Source organism: Ranitomeya imitator, chromosome 4 (genome assembly GCF_032444005.1).
Source record: "Ranitomeya imitator isolate aRanImi1 chromosome 4, aRanImi1.pri, whole genome shotgun sequence".
Taxonomy (NCBI): Eukaryota; Metazoa; Chordata; class Amphibia; order Anura; family Dendrobatidae; genus Ranitomeya; species Ranitomeya imitator.
The window spans coordinates 747,058-768,236 of record NC_091285.1 but is presented as its reverse complement, the minus strand read 5'-3'; the positions used below and the strand labels follow the sequence as shown (position 1 = coordinate 768,236).

Genomic DNA, 21,179 nt, shown 5'->3' with positions numbered 1-21,179 from the left:
ATAGAGCATCAGTGACAGGGAGAGAGGCCGATCATAGAGCGTCAGTGACAGAGAGAGAGGCCAATCATAGAGCGTCAGAGACAGCGGCAGATCAGAGCGTCAGTGACAGAGGGAGAGAGGCCGATCATAGTGCATCAGTGACAGGGAGAGAGGCCGATCATAGAGCATCAGTGACAGGGAGAGAGGCCGATCATAGAGCGTCAGTGACAGAGGGAGAGAGGCCGATCATAGAGTGTCAGTGACAGAGGGAGAGAGGCCGATCATAGAGCATCAGTGACAGGGAGAGAGGCCGATCATAGAGCGTCAGTGACAGAGGGAGAGAGGCCGATCATAGAGCGTCAGTGACAGAGGGAGAGAGGCCGATCATAGAGCGTCAGTGACAGAGGGAGAGAGGCCGATCATAGAGCGTCAGTGACAGGGAGAGAGGCCGATCATAGAGTGTCAGTGACAGAGGGAGAGAGGCCGATCATAGAGCGTCAGTGACAGAGGGAGAGGCCGATCATAGAGCGTCAGAGACAGAGGGAGAGAGGCCGATCATACAGCCTCAGTGACAGAGGGAGAGAGGCCGATCATAGAGCATCAGTGACAGGGAGAGAGACCAATCATAGAGCATCAGTGACAGGGAGAGAGGCCGATCATAGAGCATCAGTGACAGGGAGAGAGAGAGGCCGATCATAGAGCGTCAGACAGGGAGAGAGACCAATCATAGAGCATCAGTGACAGGGAGAGAGGCCGATCATAGAGCATCAGTGACAGGGAGAGAGAGAGGCTGATCATAGAGCGTCAGACAGGGAGAGAGACCAATCATAGAGCGTCAGTGACAGGGAGAGAGGCCGATCATAGAGCGTCAGTGACAGAGGGAGAGAGGCCGATCATAGAGCGTCAGTGACAGGGAGAGAGGCCGATCATAGAGCGTCAGTGACAGGGAGAGAGGCCGATCATAGAGCGTCAGTGACAGAGGGAGAGCGGCCAATCATACAGCGTCAGTGACAGAGGGAGAGAGGCCGATCATAGAGCGTCAGTGACAGAGGGAGAGAGGCCGATCATAGAGCGTCAGTGACAGGGAGAGAGGCCGATCATAGAGCGTCAGTGACAGGGAGAGAGGCCGATCATAGAGCGTCAGTGACAGAGGGAGAGCGGCCAATCATACAGCGTCAGTGACAGAGGGAGAGAGGCCGATCATAGAGCGTCAGTGACAGGGAGAGAGGCCGATCATAGAGCGTCAGTGACAGAGAGAGAGGCCGATCATAGAGCATCAGTGACAGGGAGAGAGGCCGATCATAGAGCGTCAGTGACAGGGAGAGAGGCCGATCATAGAGCGTCAGTGACAGGGAGAGAGGCCGATCATAGAGCGTTAGTGACAGAGAGAGAGAGAGAGGCCGATCATAGAGCATCAGTGACAGGGAGAGAGGCCGATCATAGAGCGTCAGAGACAGCGGCAGATCATAGAGCGTCAGTGACAGAGACCGATCATAGAGCGTCGGTAACAGAGGGAGAGAGGTAAGTCATAGAGTGATCGCTACTCCCCTGCTTCTCCCCTGCTTCTCCCCTCTGCAAATCCCTCCACTGGCTCCCAATTCCCCAATGAATCCAGATCAAACTACTAACACTGATCTACAAAGCCACCCACAACCTGTCCCCTCCCTATATCTCTGAACTAATCTCCCAATATCTTCCCTCACGTAATCTTTGATCCTCCCAAGACCTCCTGCTCTCCTCCACACTTATTCGTTCCTCACACAACTGCCTCCAAGTTTCTCCCATGCCTCAACACATTCGATTATCCACCATCCTTGGATCCTTCAGTTGGAACCTGGAAACCCATCTCTTCAGGAAAGCCTACAGCCTGCAAGAACCATTCCGTTGACCACCCTCAGATCCTTCAGACGGAACCTGAAAACCCATCTCTTCAGGAAAGCCTACAGCCAGCAATAACCATTCCGCCACTTCACCACCACCCGAGCTGCCGCACTCCCAACCTTCTGTCTCTTCCCCATTATCCCATAGAATGTAAGTTCGCAAGGACAAGGTCCACTCCCCTCTGTACCAGTCTGTCACTGTAAATTTGTTTACTGTAAACAATATCTATAGCTCTGTACGTAACCCCTTTCTCGTGTGCATCACCATGGAACTAATGGTGCTATATAAATAATAATAATAGAATGTTAGTGACATCCAGTCTGTCCTTCTGGGTCCAGCTGCCGAGCATCCATTGGTCTGCCCTGGAGTGGCACCTGGTGTTCATCGGGAGCCAAGTCTAACCTCACCATCAGAGGCTGTAGTGAACAGTCCTGTGCTTGCTTAGTCACACCCCTCCAGGCTCTCTGCGGTCCGAGGCACAGTGGTTCCACAAATCATGTTCGTGACCGTGTCAGTAACAGACGGAGGGAGGTTGGGCATAGTGTCATTGTCAGATGGAGAGAGGTGGGGCGTAGAGTTTTAGTGACAGATTTAGGGAGGTTGGGCGTAGAGTGTTGGTGACAGATGTAGAGATGTTGGGTGTACAGTGTTAGTGACAGACGGAGAGAGCCTGATTGTAGAGCGTCATTGACAGACGGAGAGAGGTTGGGCATAGAGTATTAGTGACAGATAGAGAGAGGTTGGACAGAAGTTACTTTCTTGCTGGTTTTCCTCCATCCAGTGTCATTTGCAGAGTTGTTGGTAGTGGAGAACAACCCAGAGAAAATGGTGTAGTCCTCAAACAATGGCCATCTGTACAGAAAGAAGTTGGCTTTGATGAAAAAGAGACAGAGAGTTGGCCTAAGGTCGGGTACCGGAGGGCAGTGGGGGACAGCATTGAGACCTATGACATGAGTATGCTGTGCCACTAGAACTGATGGGCGATGCCAATGGAGTGAACAGTGCTGAGTTGAGGAAACCACCAGGCAGTAAGCGTTGTGAGTATGGACCTTACTAAGGTCTGAAAAGTGGGCTGTAACAGTGTATTTCACAGTATAGGACCACCAAGTGGGAAAAGGCTGCATGTTTTCTATAAGTGCAAGTGCTTCCATATTGGACAACTATAAATATGGCCACGATAAAAGAGCCAAGGAACAGTGTATGTTCTGTGCAAACTCCAGATGTTCAATGAGCTCGGCCTTCTTACAGCTTCAATTATAATGGACATGGTGGCTTCACTGAACACAGAGGCAATGACATTACTCGTAAGGGAGGCGGTGGCTTCAGTCATAACCGGGGCCTTCACTACTTACCTGCAGTGTACGGTGATTGGTCCTTTTGTTTTGGCGGCTTTCTGTCTCACCATGTAGACAAATTGCAATATACTCTCAGCTGCACTGGCGGCTGGGACGCCGTGATCCGGCCAGGCTGTGAAATTGAAGTGCATGACATGCTGGGCTTCAGTGATCTGAAAATAAAAAGATACAATAATTGTTGAGGGTACACCATCACCTCCGCCATACACAGTAAAAGTCAAGAGCGGAATTCTGGGTCACAGAATGGTATTGTGTCATTTACCAAAGACAAAGTAGGAGAAAGCAGCTCACCTTCACCTATTCGGACACCATCGAGAAAAAGAATAAGCAACAAGGCATTGCATAACATCCAAAATGTGGGGTGTAGTGAGGAGAACCTGAGGGAAAGGAGATGCCTACAAACGACTCTAACACATGGCAAGGGTGCGGCACTGTGTAGAGATTAGTTCTTATTCTGCAAGAAACATGGAGCCAAATCCTCCTGTAGTACCAAGAAAAGAACATAGGAACCTTCATTTTGTGAATAGTGATTTCAGATTTTGTAAGCTGCACAGGTCAAACTATGTGTTCTCGGGAATAGAGAGAGATAGGAGCTGGCTTCATCACCGTGACCAGTGGCAACAGCAGGCCACGCCAGTAGCATTAGAGAAGGCAGGAGGCAGAATGTGAATGAGGCTGCAGATTGACAAAGTACAGAAAAATAGTATGTTAAGGCCAACAGGAATCTGGCACCAGAGCCTTACTGGTAAAGTGCACATTTGGGGGCGAGGTCTCAGAGGTCACCATTGGAGTCCATCATCTGCGACTGCAAGTAACCACCATGATCTCAGCAAACACTAAGTCTCTGTTAATAACAAATCATGTCTCGATGTTCTTGTTGCTTATCCACCGGCATCTTATATTTGGTGTAGTTGGCAGGATGAATCCAAGTATGGTAACAAATGGAGCGGCATCACCTGCCAGTGAAGCAATTAATAGGGAAGCCAACAGGGAAGGAGAAGTCTTCTGAGGGCACACTATGCAAGAGGTTATTTGCCCAACATAAAAAAGGTGAGACCCTGTTGTTGGCCAAGCTTTGGAGGAGAGAAGGGCAGAAGACTAGGTCTCACTGCACTCCGGTTTCCTCCCACACTCCAAAGACATACTGATACTGTGAGCTCCAATGGGGACAGTGATAATGATGTGTGCAAACTGTAAAGTGCTGCGGAATATGTTAGCGCTATATAAAAATAAAGATTATTATTTATTTGTGCTATATGATCAGTTTGTATTGGGCCTCAGGTAACATTAATTGCAGAGAACCTTTGCAGAGAGACTCAAGTCTGAACCTGACCCGACATTACAGCAGGTGCTGAAGGCAACTGTCACCCTAGAGAAAGAACAGGTTTTCACAATGCCAGTGGTCATGTAAGTAGAAGCAGTGCCAGAGGGAAATAAAGGTCGGGAAGTCTGAACGACCATCTTAGAGGGATTCGTGAAAGACCTGCATTCAATGTAAGCTACAAAAGAAGAAGTGGCAACCTGGGCACAAACGTCTCAAAGGTATACAGGGCAGAGTAGGCGATCTGGTAAAAGAAATTCTGCAGCTAGTCAGTGACTCGTAGTTAGAAGAATTTAAACTAGACCATCCTGCGATTGGGCTCAAACTGCAGAAAGAAATATTGATTTAAGCCCTTTGCTAAAATCTAGACTTGGAAGAGTGTTCGGTGGTGGTGACAAAGTTCAGTAGGGTATAGTTAATCTGTCTGGTTGATACGGGGTCTCAAGCAACCTCCATGGCAAAGCTGGTGTTTGAAAAGTATCTTCTCTCCCTACTCCAAGAAGGCAATGCAACGCTTGCATCACACCCAATACCGGAGAAGAGAATTAACAAAGAAAAAGTAGTGGTAGAAAATGGAATAAACCCTGACGTTCAAGTCATCCTTGGCATAAATGTGTTGCAAGATTTAGGTAGACGAATGGCCCTCACGTTCTTTCCCATGAACTTGAAGAATGCTACAAGTCAGAAACCTAAACAAACTGCATTGCAATTACATCTGAAACAATTCTAGACCGAGAACAAGTTGCAGAAATTACCTGGGAATAGTATGGTCTGTTCGAGTGACCACTTTCAAACCAGACTAGCTGTCGCAGCAGGGCAAGAATTGTTGTTGCCATTGCTTTAAGGACTCAGAGGAGCTACTGTGCTTGTGGAGCAAGTATTATAGAAAGAAGAGAAGGGATAGCTGTGAGCCAAACACTGTCTACAGTTCAAGCTGGACAGGCATTGTTGAGATTGTCCAAATTTATGAAGCAAGAAGTGTTTCTCGCACCCAGGGAGTTGATGGCAGAAGTGTTTCCTATAGAGAATGGTCGTGGACCAACAGCCATATTGAGCTGGAATGTGCAACAGCTGCCACACTGGTAATGAGGCAAGGTACTACAGGGATAGAGGACAATACTAGAGAAAGTCTCCTGTGGGAAGTACAGGTAGAAGGGACCACATTGACTACAGGTGAATTGTATGTGAAAGTGGTGGCTCAGATGATGCCTTTTGTAGGCATTTTATGCTTACGGAAACATTGGAGCATGAGTTTTTCACTCAGGATACTAGACCTGTTCAGCAATGCAACTACCCCACCTCCCCAGCCATTTCTAGGAAGCTAACCCTTGTTAAAGTGCATGCTTGACAGCCATGTTGTTCAACAGAGCAAGGGTATATGGGCATCACCCATCACCTCAGCCCTGCACTATAAGAATCCCCGGGAACATGCTCCACCCCTCAGCCCTGCACTATACAGAGTCCCTGTTCCATGCTCCATCCCTCAGGCCCTGCAATATACAGAATTCCGGGGACCATGCTCCACCCCTCAGGCCCTGAACTATACAGAGTCCCAGGGACCATGCTCCGCCCCTCAGCCCTGCACTATACAGAGTCCCTGTTCCATGCTCCATCCCTCAGGCCCTGCAATATACAGAATTCCAGGGACCATGCTCCACCCCTCAGGCCCTGAACTATACAGAGTCCCAGGGACCATGATCCACCCCTCAGCCCTGCACTATAAGAATCCCTGGGAACATGCTCCGCTCCTCAGCCCTGTACTATACAGAGTCCCTGTTCCATGCTCCATCCCTCAGGCCCTGCAATATACAGAATTCCAGGGACCATGCTCCACCCCTCAGGCCCTGAACTATACAGAGTCCCAGGGACCATGATCCACCCCTCAGCCCTGCACTATAAGAATCCCTGGGAACATGCTCCGCTCCTCAGCCCTGTACTATACAGAGTCCCTGTTCCATGCCCCATCCCTCAGGCCTTGCAACATACAGAATTCTGGGGACCATGCTCCACCCCTCAGGCCCTGCACTATACAGAGTCCCTGGGAACATGCTCTACCCCTCAGCCCTGCAATGTCCAGAATCCCCGGGAACATGCTCCACCGTCAGCCCTGCAATATCCAGAATTCCTGTGCCATGCTCCACCCCTCAGGCCCTGCACTATACAGAGTCCCTGTGCCATGCTCCGCCCCTCAGGCCCTGCACTATACAGAGTCCATGTGCCATGCTCCGCCCCTCAGGCCCTGCACTATAGAGTCCCTGTCCAATGCTCCGCCCCTCAGGCCCTGCACTATACAGAGTCCCTGTGCCATGCGCCACCCCTCAGGCCCTGCACTATACAGAGTCCCTGTGCCATGCTCCGCCCCTCAGGCCCTGCACTATACAGAGTCCCTGTGCCATGCTCCGCCCCTCAGGCCCTGCACTATACAGAGTCCCTGTGCCATGCGCCGCCCCTCAGGCCCTGCACTATACAGAGTCCCAGGGACCATGATCCACCCCTCAGCCCTGCACTATAAGAATCCCTGGGAACATGCTCCGCTCCTCAGCCCTGTACTATACAGAGTCCCTGTTCCATGCCCCATCCCTCAGGCCTTGCAACATACAGAATTCTGGGGAACATGCTCCGCCCCTCAGGCCCTGCACTATACAGAGTCCCTGGGAACATGCTCTACCCCTCAGGCCCTGCACTATACAGAGTCCCTGGGAACATGCTCTACCCCTCAGGCCCTGCACTATACAGAGTCCCTGGGAACATGCTCTACCCCTCAGGCCCTGCACTATACAGAGTCCCTGGGAACATGCTCTACCCCTCAGCCCTGCAATGTCCAGAATCCCCGGGAACATGCTCCACCGTCAGCCCTGCAATATCCAGAATTCCTGTGCCATGCTCCACCCCTCAGGCCCTGCACTATACAGAGTCCCTGTGCCATGCTCCACCCCTCAGGCCCTGCACTATAGATTCCCTGTGCCATGCTCCGCCCCTCAGGCCCTGCACTATACAGAGTCCATGTGCCATGCTCCGCCCCTCAGGCCCTGCACTATAGAGTCCCTGTCCAATGCTCCGCCCCTCAGGCCCTGCACTATACAGAGTCCCTGTGCCATGCGCCGCCCCTCAGGCCCTGCACTATACAGAGTCCCTGTGCCATGCTCCGCCCCTCAGGCCCTGCACTATACAGAGTCCCTGTGCCATGCTCCGCCCCTCAGGCCCTGCACTATACAGAGTTCCTGTGCCATGCTCCGCCCCTCAGGCCCTGCACTATACAGAGTCCCTGTGCCATGCTCCACCCCTCAGGCCTTGCAACATACAGAATTCTGGGGACCATGCTCCACCCCTCAGGCCCTGCACTATACAGAGTTTCTGGGAACATGCTCTACCCCTCAGCCCTGCAATGTCCAGAATCCCCGGGAACATGCTCCACCGTCAGCCCTGCAATATCCAGAATTCCTGTGCCATGCTCCACCCCTCAGGCCCTGCACTATACAGAGTCCCTGTGCCATGCTCCGCCCTTCAGGCCTTGCACTATACAGAGTCCCTGTGCCATGCTCCGCCCCTCAGGCCCTGCACTATACAGAGTCCCTGTGTCATGCTCCACCCCTCAGGCCCTGCACTATACAGAGTCCCTGTTCCATGCTCCGCCCCTCAGGCCCTGCACTATACAGAGTCCCTGTGCCATGCTCCGCCCCTCAGGCTCTGCACTATACAGAGTCCCTGTGCCATGCTCCGCCCCTCAGGCCCTGCACTATACAGAGTCCCTGTGCCATGCTCCGCCCCTCAGGCCCTGCACTATACAGAGTTCCTGTGCCATGCTCCGCCCCTCAGGCCCTGCACTATACAGAGTCCCTGTGCCATGCTCCACCCCTCAGGCCTTGCAACATACAGAATTCTGGGGACCATGCTCCACCCCTCAGGCCCTGCACTATACAGAGTTTCTGGGAACATGCTCTACCCCTCAGCCCTGCAATGTCCAGAATCCCCGGGAACATGCTCCACCGTCAGCCCTGCAATATCCAGAATTCCTGTGCCATGCTCCACCCCTCAGGCCCTGCACTATACAGAGTCCCTGTGCCATGCTCCGCCCTTCAGGCCTTGCACTATACAGAGTCCCTGTGCCATGCTCCGCCCCTCAGGCCCTGCACTATACAGAGTCCCTGTGTCATGCTCCACCCCTCAGGCCCTGCACTATACAGAGTCCCTGTTCCATGCTCCGCCCCTCAGGCCCTGCACTATACAGAGTCCCTGTGCCATGCTCCGCCCCTCAGGCTCTGCACTATACAGAGTCCCTGTGCCATGCTCCGCCCTTCAGGCCCTGCACTATACAGAGTCCCTGTGCCATGCTCCGCCCTTCAGGCCCTGCACTATACAGAGTCCCTGTGCCATGCTCCGCCCCTCAGGCCCTGCACTATACAGAGTCCCTGTGCCATGCTCCGCCCCTCAGGCCCTGCACTATACAGAGTCCCTGTGCCATGCTCCGCCCCTCAGGCCCTGCACTATACAGAGTCCCTGTGCCATGCTCCGCCCCTCAGGCCCTGCACTATACAGAGTCCCTGTGCCATGCTCCGCCCCTCAGGCCCTGCACTATACAGAGTCCCTGTGCCATGCTCCGCCCCTCAGGCCCTGCACTATACAGAGTCCCTGTGCCATGCTCCGCCCCTCAGGCCCTGCACTATACAGAGTCCCTGTGCCATGCTCCGCCCCTCAGGCCCTGCACTATACAGAGTCCCTGTGCCATGCTCCGCCCCTCAGGCCCTGCACTATACAGAGTCCCTGTGCCATGCTCCGCCCCTCAGGCCCTGCACTATACAGAGTCTCTGTGCCATGCTCCGCCCCTCAGGCCCTGCACTATACAGAGTCCCTGTGCCATGCTCCGCCCCTCAGGCCCTGCACTATACAGAGTCCCTGTGCCATGCTCCGCCCCTCAGGCCCTGCACTATACAGAGTCCCTGTGCCATGCTCCGCCCCTCAGGCCCTGCACTATACAGAGTCCCTGTGCCATGCTCCGCCCCTCAGGCCCTGCACTATACAGAGTCCCTGTGCCATGCTATGCCCCTCCAGCCTTCTCTGGGCAGGTGCCACTGATCAGTTCTTTTCAGTCTTTCTTGTTTATGCGATTTTCTTATGATTGTAGGTAACAGATGGATGGACACCACATTTCTTATTAATACTCACATATGAGATGCGGAACACGCGCAAAGCCCAGTCTGGCTGCTCTTCTTCAGACACCATCTCTACTGTGATGTCACCATAGCTGACCGGCTCTGCTGTAAATGGCCAGTAATGGTCACATTTGATCTGCAATATACATTGGGAAATCATCAGTTTATAAGGTGTCTGCAACATCTACGCCAACAAGAGTGTCGCTTACTGGACCTATTCTTTGAAAGAAAGGGGGACACAAAGCGCAAAATAGGGTCTTATCCCACAAATAAAACGGGAGAGCTTCCAAAAATACTGCTCACCTGATATTGCAGAGTAGAAGCGCGTGTAAATATAGGCTGCTGCAGATCCACGAGCCCATAAAGTACAATATACTGCGCAGGAAATGTGCGTTACGTCCGTGCTGCCTTAGCAATAAAATTCCAGGGGATGATGGAGTTTAACGGTGGTTTAATCAACGCATTTCAACGCATTAAACTTTCACCTACAAACAGATATTTATTACTTAACTTAATAAAATAAATATTTTATTATTATTACTACAAAAAATTGTTTCCAAACCAGTTGTCTATATTTATGTTTTGTTATTCTGAAAATAGGAGCCGAAAATGGTCAAGGGTAATTGATCCATCTATAACCGCGGTGGCAGAGAAGAAAAGCCACAGCGCAGTGCACCATGCCGCAGAGAACAACAAAAATGTAAGAGTAATAAAAGATTTATTTTATTAAGTTAACTAATAAATATCTGTTTTTAGGTGAAAGGTTAATGCAACAATTGTTAACCTTTACATGCACTTTTGAAAGAGATTCCTTGTGTGGTCAAATGGCTTGAGCACTAGGCAGCTGACTTTGGTGATCTGAAAGCCCGGCCTTTCAGGTTCTGGTCAGGTGCCTTCTTTTTATGGAAATAACCAAAAGTTTATTTCTTTTTCTTCTTTGTCTCTTGACATCCTGTGAATTAAGATGGATATGTTAATATAAGGTCATTCTTTAATGAATATAACATTCTATACCGACCGAGATTTATTAACTGTTAACTATGAACTTTGACACTGTGTCATCTGACTACTTGGCGCCGTTTTTTGAATCCTGTATGTATTTAACAAAGTAAGTGCACTACCTATGTATGTTGTATGTGGTATTTCCTGAAGAAGGCGTTGAATAAACAACCGTTAAACTCCATCATCCCCTGGACTTTTACTGCTAAGGCAGCGCTGACGTGATCCACATTTCCTACGCAGCTTACTGGACCTAGAGCTGAAGACATATGGGCCTCACGCTCTGCACGCGCTTTAAGTCACATAGCATTCACCTTCTACTCGGGCATGAAGATTTAAGAAGCTCGCCTTCTGCTCAGGCCCAAAGATGTACAGGACTCCCCTGCTCCATGCATCTTCAGTCTTGAGCAGAAGATGTACAAAGCTCGTCTTCTACTCAGGCATACAGGTATGCAAAGTTCTCCCTCTGTTGGAGCCTGAAGATGTACAAAGTTTACTCACTGCACGGGCCTTAAAGTGGTTGTCCGGTCAAAACCGATAAGTCTGCAGTCACTCTCTAGGGGACTGCAGAGTTATGAATCACCCCACACACGGGTTCAGTGAGCAAAACCGGTTTACTTTTTTGTTTTCGAAATTGGCGAACAAGTCTATTGTTGGGGTCCCCCACATTTCTGTAATCTGGTTGAAGATAGATTGGTTTAGGGTCCACTCGCCCTGTTTTAACTGAGTACGACTCAAGTAATCTGCTTTTTCGTTGTTTGACCCCTGAATATGTAGTGCAGAAAAGGATAGTAGATTTTCCTCTGCAAGACTAATAATTTTGGCGGAGGAACTCATCAGTGATCGAGACCTTGTTCCTCCCTGGTGATTTATATACGCTACTGTCACTTTGTTGTTCGAAAAAATTCAGACATGATGTCCTCGAATGTAAGTCAGAAAAAATAGAAGAGCTCGATGCATCGCCCAAAGTTCTTTTTGGTTTGAGGATGCTGATAGTTCCTGCTCGGTCCAGTTTCTCTGAGCCACTCTGTTTCTCATGTGAGCCCCCCACCCCCTGGGACTCGCGTCGGTTGTTATTACTCGAGATATCTTTGCTATCCAAGGGATGCCCTTTGAAAGGTTTTGGCTTTTTCCCCACCAGAGAAGGGAATGAGTAACTCTTGGGGGGAGATCTCCTGAATTACAGACTTCTGTAATAGGGTTATAATTTCCTTTTCTAGTGCGGTTTGCTCTGCTGCTGAGGACCTTGTTTTCGTTATTACATAATTTTGATGGGGTAGAGAGAAAAAATCTATTTTTAGTCCAGAGTGTATTAGATTTAAAATACAAGAGTTATTGGATATTTTCTTCCAGGCGGGAAGGAACGAAGTGAGTCTTCCCCCCACCCTAAGAAAATGTCATTTAGAGGGTTTTTTGTCACGGGAGGTGTTGCCAAAAAGGAAACCCCTGTCCTTTCTTCTTCCTTCATCCCATCTATTTTGTTCTCTGGGGGACCTTCGGCGAAAAAATCTCCGGTTCCGAAAGAACTGTCTAAATGGAGTTGGTCCTAGGTTTGGAGGATGTCATCCAAGGTCTCCCCAAACAAGAAATTTCCTTCACATGGAATAGAACATAGTTTGAGTTTCGTTTGGAGATCCCCCGGCCAACTTTTAAGCCATAATGTTCTTCTGGATGCGTTGGAGAGAGCTGCAGCTTTGGATGTTAAGCGCACGGAGTCTGCTGAGGAATCTGCTAGGAACGCTGCTGCGGCTCTAATTACAGGGATAGAGTCTAGCATTTTATTCCTGGGTGACCCGTCTTTAATTTGTTTTTCCAACTATTCAACCCACACCATTAAAGATCTAGAGGTGCATGTCTGTCATGATTCCAATGGCAGGGAATCACAAAAGGACAAGCACCAACGAGCTCTAGGGTGATGGAACCTGAGCTGACCGCGACCCTAAACCTGAACACACAAATAACAATAGCCGGGGAACGTGCCTACGTTGATCCTAGACGTCTCGCACCAGCCGAGGATCTAACTTCCCCTATTAGAAGAAACACAGACCTCTCTTGCCTCCAGAGAAATACCCCACAGAAATAGCAGCCCCCCACATATAATGACGGTGAAATGAGAGGAAGGCACATACACAGTATGAAAACAGATTCAGCAAAATGAGGCCCGCTAAAACTAGATAGCAGAGGATACAAAAGTAAACTGCGCGGTCAGCAAAAAACCCTTCAAAAAACCATCCTGTAATTACTTGAACTCATGTTCCAACTCATGGAACATGAGGAGCAATTACAGCCCACTAAAGCAACCAGCAGCAAAGAGACAATTATATGCAAGCTGGACAAGACAAAAATAAAGCAAAACGTGGAACAAGAAAATCAAAACTTAGCTTGTCCTGAAGATTACTGAAGCCAGAAGCTGAGGTAACAAAACACTCTGATAACCTTGATAGCCGGCGGGGAAATGACAAGAAAGCCCGGTTAAATAGGAAACTCCCAAATCCTAATAGAACAGGTGGACACCAGAGACAGCAGAACACAAATCACCCAGTACCATCAGTAACCACCAGAGGGAGCCCAAAAACAGAACTCACAACACATGTCGCTGCTACCGCAGGTCTCAAGCTACCCCCAGCCGATTGCCAGGCCCCCTTAAGAAAAGTATTCACTTTTTTATCTAAAGAGTCTTTAAAGACTCCCCTCTCCTAGTGTATCCTCACCCACCCCCTGCAGACTGTGAGCCCTCGCGGGCAGGGTCCTCCCTCCTTATGTACTCGTGTGCCTTGTTATCTGCTCATGTTTAATGTATTTGTCTATATTTGCCCCGTATTCACATGTAAAGCGCCATGGAATAAATGGCGCTATAAAAATGTATAATAATATAATATAATATAAAGGGAACCTTTCACCCCGTTTTTTGAGATTGAGATATAAATACTGTTAAATAGGGCCTGTGCTGTGCGTTACTATAGTGTATGTAGTGTACCCTGATTCCCCACCTATGCTGAGAAATACATTACCAAAGTCGCCGTTTTCGCCTGTCAATCAGGCTGGTCAGGTCGGGTGGGCGTGTTTACAGCGCTGTTTCTTCCTCAGCTTTACGTTGGTGGCATAGTGGTGTGCGCATGTTGAAGTGACTAATCCACTGTGGGCACGTGAACAAGCAGCGCGCGATCTGCGCTGTCATCCCTTTCATCGGTGGGGGCGGCCATCTTCCTGGGGCTGCGCGTGCGCAGATAGAGTGCTCTGCTGCACGGGGCTTCAGGAAAATGGCCGCGGGATGCCGCGCGTGCGTACAAGAGATCGCGGCGGCCATTTTCCCAAAGCAGAGTTTGCATCTCGGCTTTGGGAAAATGGCCGCCGCGATCTCTTCTGCGCACGCGCGGCATCCCGCGGCCATTTTCCTGAAGCCCCGTGCAGCAGAGCACGCTATCTGCGCATGTGCGGCCCCAGGAAGATGGCCGCCCCCACCGATGAAAGGGATGACAGCGCAGATCGCGCGCTGTGTCTTCACGTGCGCGCAGGGAATTCGGAACTTGGACATGCGCACACCACTACGCCACCAACAGAAAGCTGGGAAAGAAAAGAGCGATGTCACCACGCCCACCCGACCTGACCAGCCTGATTGACAGGCGAAAACGGCGACTTTGGTAATGTATTTCTCAGCATAGGTGGGGAATCAGGGTACACTACATACACTATAGTAACGCACAGCGCAGGCCCTATTTAACAGTATTTATATCTCAATCTGAAAAAACGGGGTGACAGGTTCCCTTTAAGGGTACCCATATCCTCGAATGGGAGAGCAAATTTTTGTTGAGGCCTTGGCAACAGCGACGTCTAATTTAGGCACTTTGTCCCAAGAAGTAGATGCCTCCTCTTCGAAAGGATACTTTCTTTTATGAGAGGGTACCGAGGAATTTCTCCTATCAGGCTTCTCCCATTCTTTTTTAATCAATGTTTGAACATTAGTATTTAAGGGAAATGTTCTCCGTTTTTTCTGCCCCAGGCCACCAAACATTATGTCTTGAGCAGTTCTATCGGGACGGGGATCATCTACCCCCATAGTAGCTCTAACAGCTTTTACTAGAGCGTCTACCTCATCTAATGGGAAGCAGTGATGGCCTGAATCCTCATCTGAAGAAGATGAGGAGGAATCGGATTTATTGGAATCAGCGTCCTCAGATGTAGACTGGTCAGAGTGGGAATATGCCACCTCTTTTTTCTTATCTTTCCCCTTTTTGAAAGATGTGAGTGCATTCTGAACTTCAGATCTAATTATTGATTTCAGTTTAGATGGGAAATCGGGGGCCTCTTCACATAATAAACGTTGTATACATGAGGTACAAAGCTTTTTGTTCCAGTCTACCGGCAAAGTTTCGTTACAGGTGGGACAGGATCTATTTTTCATTTTCTCCAACCTCTTCTTTCCCCATTAAGGGAGAAGAAGGAACCCCATTACAAAAAATGAACTTTCTCGGAGGTCACTCACCATTCAGACGTGGACGTAGGTACCGGTTCTGGAGGGGGGCCCGGATCTGGTAGAGGAGAACCTTGAGAAGGAGATTTGGTCACTGCAGCACATCTGCTGCGCTGCGTTGGGCGACTGCTGGATCCGCTTCTCCTGGTCCCCTTAGGTTCTGCTTGCTTATGATGCTGGTGCTGCTGCTCCGGCTCTTGCTGTGCGTCGCTATCCTCCATGTTTCCAGGGAGTTTGTGCAACAAGCATGTGTGCACTATCTCCCTATTTGAATTTGCCGCCACCTCCCAGCGTCCGACGTCCTTTCTGGCCTCTACATCATGTCCCGGGGAGAAAAACGCTACCAAACATGCGCGCGGCGATGACTCGGAAGTCCTACCGCATTTCCGGAGCGGCGGCCATCTTTGTGCACCCAGGGCGTGCGCTTATCGGCACAGGAGCTCCGGGTGTCTCAGCGCCCCTTCCTCCATCAGAGTGGTGGCGATTCCCCCCCCCCCCCCCCGCACACCCTGATGAACCCCTCGGTTCCAGCGGTGGCGGCTTCAGGCACCGGACCAGTCACGACAGGAGCCTCCTCGCTGCCAGAACCCGGCAGGCCGGCCCCGGTCCTTTGGATCTCCTTTGCAGTTACCGCGCCGAAAAAGGTTCCCCGTCAGGGACAGGAAACCAACTGATGTGAGGGAGAGGTATCGCCCTTTTATCTATAGGTTTCCTGTCCCTGAAGGGCGGATCCCCTCTCTTTGTGGTGCTGTCATAGGAGACCGAGAAACTACAGAAAAATCTTTAACCCCTATCTGACCTCGGACGGGATAGTACGTCCGAGGTCAGATCCCCTGCTTTGATGCAGGGCTCCGCGGTGAGCCCGCACCAAAGCCAGGACATGTCAGCTGTTTTGAACAGCTGACATGTGCCCGTAATAGGCGCGGGCAGAATCGCGATCTGCCCGCACCTATTAACTAGTTAAATGCCGCTGTCAAACGCAGACAGCGGCATTTAACTACCGCATCCGGCCGGGCGGCTGGAAATGACATCGCCGACCCCTGTCACATGATCGGGGGTCGGCGATGCGTCTCTATTGTAACCATAGAGGTCCTTGAGACCTCTATGGTTACTGATCGCCGGTGGCTGTGAGCGCCACCCTGTGGTCGGCGCTCACAGCACACCTGCATTTCTGCTACATAGCAGCGATCAGCAGATCGCTGCTATGTAGCAGAGGCGATCGCGTTGTGCCTGCTTCTAGCCTCCCATGGAGGCTATTGAAGCATGGCAAAAGTGAAAAAAAAAAAAAGTTGAAAAAAATGTAAAAAAAATAAAAAAAATATAAAAGTTTAAATCACCCCCCTTTCGCCCCAATCAAAATGACTCCATAAAAAAAATATCAAATCTACACATATTTGGTATCGCCGCACTCAGAATCGCCCGATCTATCAATTTAAAAAAAGCATTAACCTGATCGCTAAACAGCGTAGCGGGTAAACAAATTCGAAATGCCAGAATTACGTTTTTTTTGGTCGCCGCAACATTGCATTAAAATGCAATAACGGGCGATCAAAAGAACGTGTCTGCACCAAAATGCTATCATTAAAAACGTCATCTCGGCACGCAAAAAATAAGCCCTCAACCGACCCCAAATCACGAAAAATGGAGACGCTACAAGTATCGGAAAATGGCGCATTTTTTTTTTTTTTTTTTTTTTTTTTAGCAAAGTTTGGAATTTTTTTTCAGCACTTAGACACCTAACATGACTAGGTTATTTTTTATCTATGAACTCGTAGTGACCTGGAGAATCATAATGGCAGGTCAGTTTTAGCATTTAGTGAACCTAGCAAAAAGCCAAACAAAAAACAAGTGTGGGATTGCACTTTTTTTGCAATTTCACCGCACTTGGAATTTTTTTCCTGTTTTCTAGTACACGACATGCTAAAACCAATGATGTCGTTCAAAAGTACAACTAGTCCCGCAAAAAATAAGCCCTCACATGGCCAAATTGATGGAAAAATAAAAAAAGTTATGGCTCTGTGAAGGAGGGGAGCGAAATACGAACACGGAAAAACAAAAAATCCCAAGGTCATGAAGGGGTTAAATGAGAAGGTGTGTCCAAACTTTTGGTCTGTACTGTATATACAAGGGAAAGTTGTACGGGGCAGCACGGTGGCGCAGTGGTTAGCATTGCAGCGCTGGGGTCCTGGGTTCTAATCCCACCCAGGACAACATCTGCAAAGAGTTTGTATGTTCTCTCCGTGTTTGCGTGGGTTTCCTCCGGGCACTCCGGTTTCCTCCCACATTCCAAAGACATACTGATAGGGATTCTAGATTGTGAGCCCCATCGGGGACAGTGATGATAATGTGTGCAAACTGTAAAGCGCTGCGGAATATGTTAGCGCTATATAAAAATAAAGATTAGTATTATTATTATTATAAGTTTTCAGGTAAGCACCGTTAATTACCCTAATGTCCTTTTAAACTGTAAGAAACATCAATAAAACACAATCAAAACATTTTGAAAGCAGGTAAATGTCTTTTTACTTTCTTTTTAAGGGCAGGTCCTGGTGTCCACAGGTTCCTGACAGGGGACGTTCTTTGGTATCTAAAGGCACAGATGATTGGCCTCGGGGAGACCAAAACATCCAACACCGTGGAGACACCATCTCGTGTTTCTCAACGCAGTGATTCCAGAACACTGCCCCCATCCCTTATGGGAAATATGCAGATGCATGTAAAGAAGCTGCAGAGACACCATCACGTGTTTCTCGACGCAAGCAGTGAATAGCTAGGCCTTTCCCCGGGAAGGAACAACCACGGGAAGGGCAGCATCCTATGAAGGAAAGCCACCTATGCCAAGCATGGTATCCATCCACAGACAGCTGTTTCGGGGTTTTTGCCCCTCATCAGTGTGGAGTAGGAATCTGGCTATTAGTGCTTACTAGGCACTGCTCCTAATAGCCAGATTCCTACTCCACACTGATGAGGGGCAAAAACCCCGAAACAGCTGTCTGTGGATGGATACCATGCTTGGCATAGGTGGCTTTCCTTTATAGGATGCTGCCCTTCCCGTGGTTGTTCTTTGGTATCTGTCACAACTGATGAAAACAGTCCAGCAACCGGGGTTTTTGCAGCCTGGTTATGGGCTACATGGGTATTAGCATGTTTCTCTGTGCACCTGGTTAAGTGTAAGGCATAGTATCCCTTTCATCATGGTGCCGGTTACTTTGTCTCCTGGGTAAAGGTCACGGTTAGGGTGTACCTTTAAGAGGTGTGACTCAACGTCTCTGCGATTCACAAACAGTTCAGTAGTTTCTCTGTTCCTTTATGAATCCCCATCCTCTGTTCAGGTTAAAGGTGACCACTAGGGTTGAGCGAAACGGGTCGTTCATTTTCAAAAGTCGCCGACTTTTGGCAAAGTCGGGTTTCATGAAACCCGACCCGATCCCTGTGTGGGGTCGGCCATGCGGTACGCGACTTTCGCGCCAAAGTCGCGTTTCGTATGACGCGCTTGGCGCCATTTTTTTCAGCCAATGAAGGGGCGTGGGCAGAGTGATGACATAGGTCTTAGGGGCGTGGACGCCTATCGCCATGTTGTCGCTTGTGCGCTGATTTGCACTGTGTAACACCAGCTTTTCAGTTCAATGACGGACGGAGGGGGGAGAGGGGGAGAGAGAGAGAGAGAGAGAGAGAAAAAAAAAAAAAATTCCCATTGGCTTTGCATTGGGTTTCGTGTTTCGGTCGATCCTCGACTTTTCGCCATAATCGGCCGATTTCACTCGACTCGACTTTTGAGATAGTCGGGTTTCGCGAAACCCGGCTCGACCCTAAAAAAGTCAAGGTCGCTCAACCCTAGTGACCACAGTTCTTGTTCTTAATGGTCCTCTATTCGCAGGTTTAATTTTGCGAGACAGGCTTTAGCTAACATATTTCTTTCTTCCATTATCTCCCACTTACCTCTACGCTCCTTTTCTTCTGCTGCAAGTTTTAATATTTGTTGTCTGCAGTATTCCTCTTTTTCTATTATTTCCACACGATTAGCTGCTGCTTGAGCCTATACGGGGAATCCCATTAGGTCCGTTTTAGGGTGCCTCCAGCATATGGTCTCTTTTTGTCTGCACGCTTTCAGGGGCGAGGGTTCAGGTACTAGCGGGTCAGTAAGTACATCTCCCATGTCTGTTATGCGGTCCCAGGTTATAGTGGTAACTACCTGGCTAGGAGTTAGGATTGGCGGGGGCTCTAGGGGTCCCACCAGGGTTTCCTCAGCTACTGGGGCAGTTTGCATACCTGTCTCTCCGGTGCCCTTCTCTGCCTTCGCTGGGGTCAGGTGCACTGGCCGCAGGGTCTGGTGCTGTGGTGTTATCTCTTCCAGCAGCGCCTCTCTTTCCTGCTCCGCTGGGGCTAAGGGTGCAGGCTCCAGGTCTGTCTTCGGCGCCACCATCTCCGTCAACCATGCCTCTCTTTCTGGCTCCGCCGGGCTTGTGAGCACTGGTGGTGAGGCCTGAGGTTGTGCGGTCGCCATCCTCCTGTCATCTGGGTCCGCAGGAGTCGTCGGGCCAGCTCCTCCATCTCTGCATCGAGGAGCTCCGGATCCAAGGTGGTCATCAGGTCCGGGGTTTCTTGTGGCTGACCGGGGACATCCTCTCTGGTGTCAGCAGGTCCCGGTGGCTCTTCGCTATTGTCCGCCATCGCTCTCACCGGGTAGCGTGCAGCCATGCTGTGGCCACGCTTTCCCGCGTCTTCTTCCTTCTTTTCACTTCGTGAGCGGTCTCTGCTCCATTTTCCCGCCCGCCATCTCCGGGGGTGGATCCGTCCTCGTGATGGACATGTTTTGTCTGCATTAAAGTCTCTGTAGTGAACTCCACCCATGGCAACAAATCGTCCTTTATCCACCTCGTGGTGCAACAATGGTGGCCATTACACAGTCCAATATAATCCATGGCGTACAGGACCCATTCAATGAGTCAGTCCTTTCTGTTCGTGATGCCAAGTTGAGTCGCCCGCCAGGGCCTAGGGGTACTCGCTACTGGGTCCGGTACTTAACGGGGATGTCACAGTGGCAGCGACCCAGTCCTTGGCCCTGGGCACCCAAGTAAAAGGAGAACAGTCTTTAAAGGGACATGGAAGGTGGTGAAAGTTTGTGATGCCACCTGTGATGCTCAGTCAGGGATGACCAATGCTGCTTAAAGGGATTCTCTGGGGTGATGTTACTGCAGCAAAGATGGTGACGCTTCCCACAGGTGAAGCGGGGTCCCTAGGGCTCTTGGTGTGATTGGTCAGAGTGGTGTAGTGGCAGAATAAACAGAGGACACAGAATTGAAGTCTGGTTTACTGAAGATGTCAGGCAGCCACAGTTCAGGGCTCCAGATCACAGGTACTGGAAAGGTTCGGACAGCTTGGAAGCGAGTTCAGAGTCCCCTCTACCAGGTGTAGTTAGGAGCCTTCCTACTAGCGCTGTGGTGTAGTCCCTTGTTGCCTATGGCTTCTGGCAAGGTCCTCACTGTTCTCTCTCTCCTCCTTAAAGGTGGGACACAAACCCGTTTGACAGGTGGCTCGAGCCTTTTTATAAGGTCTCTATCATGACCCGGGCTCTATACGTCAGTGTTTCTCCAGGTTTCCAGGGCTGACAGGTGATCTGTAGTCCAGCTGTCCTGCCAGTTTCTGCTGCGAGTCGTAGAGTCCCTCACAACCTCGGTCTTCCGGCTACCGGTGTCTGCGCTCTGTATGGAGGTAGCCCGGTTGCAGCCTTCCTCCCCAGTTCTCACTTTCCTGCGCTCCACTTCTCCTACACGCTTTCTACAAATCCGTTCATCTTCCTCTTTCTTTAGGAGCTGCAGCACTTCTCGTGTCTGCATGGCCCCTCTTCTTCCTTCTCTTCTGTCTCTCTGACCGACTGTGCTCTGTCCCTCTGACAGACTGACTTTCCTACCAGACCAGAATATATATATATATATCTCTATGCCACCCACAAGCTGGATCAGAGCTCCCCCTTCTGGCCTGGAGTGTGAACATGTTGTATGCTTGTGTGTATCTGATACAGA

At 50.0% G+C, this 21,179-nt stretch overlaps 1 protein-coding gene across 3 annotated transcripts in view; it reads right to left on the bottom strand.

Moving 5' to 3' along the window:
- The window catches only part of PTPRO (protein tyrosine phosphatase receptor type O), a 484,495-nt gene that overhangs the window by 20,130 nt on the left and 443,186 nt on the right, over positions 1-21,179 (bottom strand). For all 3 annotated transcript variants that reach the window (XM_069762736.1, XM_069762737.1, XM_069762738.1), the window contains 2 exons: positions 9,700-9,822; positions 3,213-3,367 (listed from right to left, as the gene is read on the bottom strand). In XM_069762736.1, the coding sequence (XP_069618837.1) occupies positions 3,213-3,367; positions 9,700-9,822 (278 nt within the window). The remainder of the gene's footprint in view (positions 1-3,212; positions 3,368-9,699; positions 9,823-21,179) is intronic.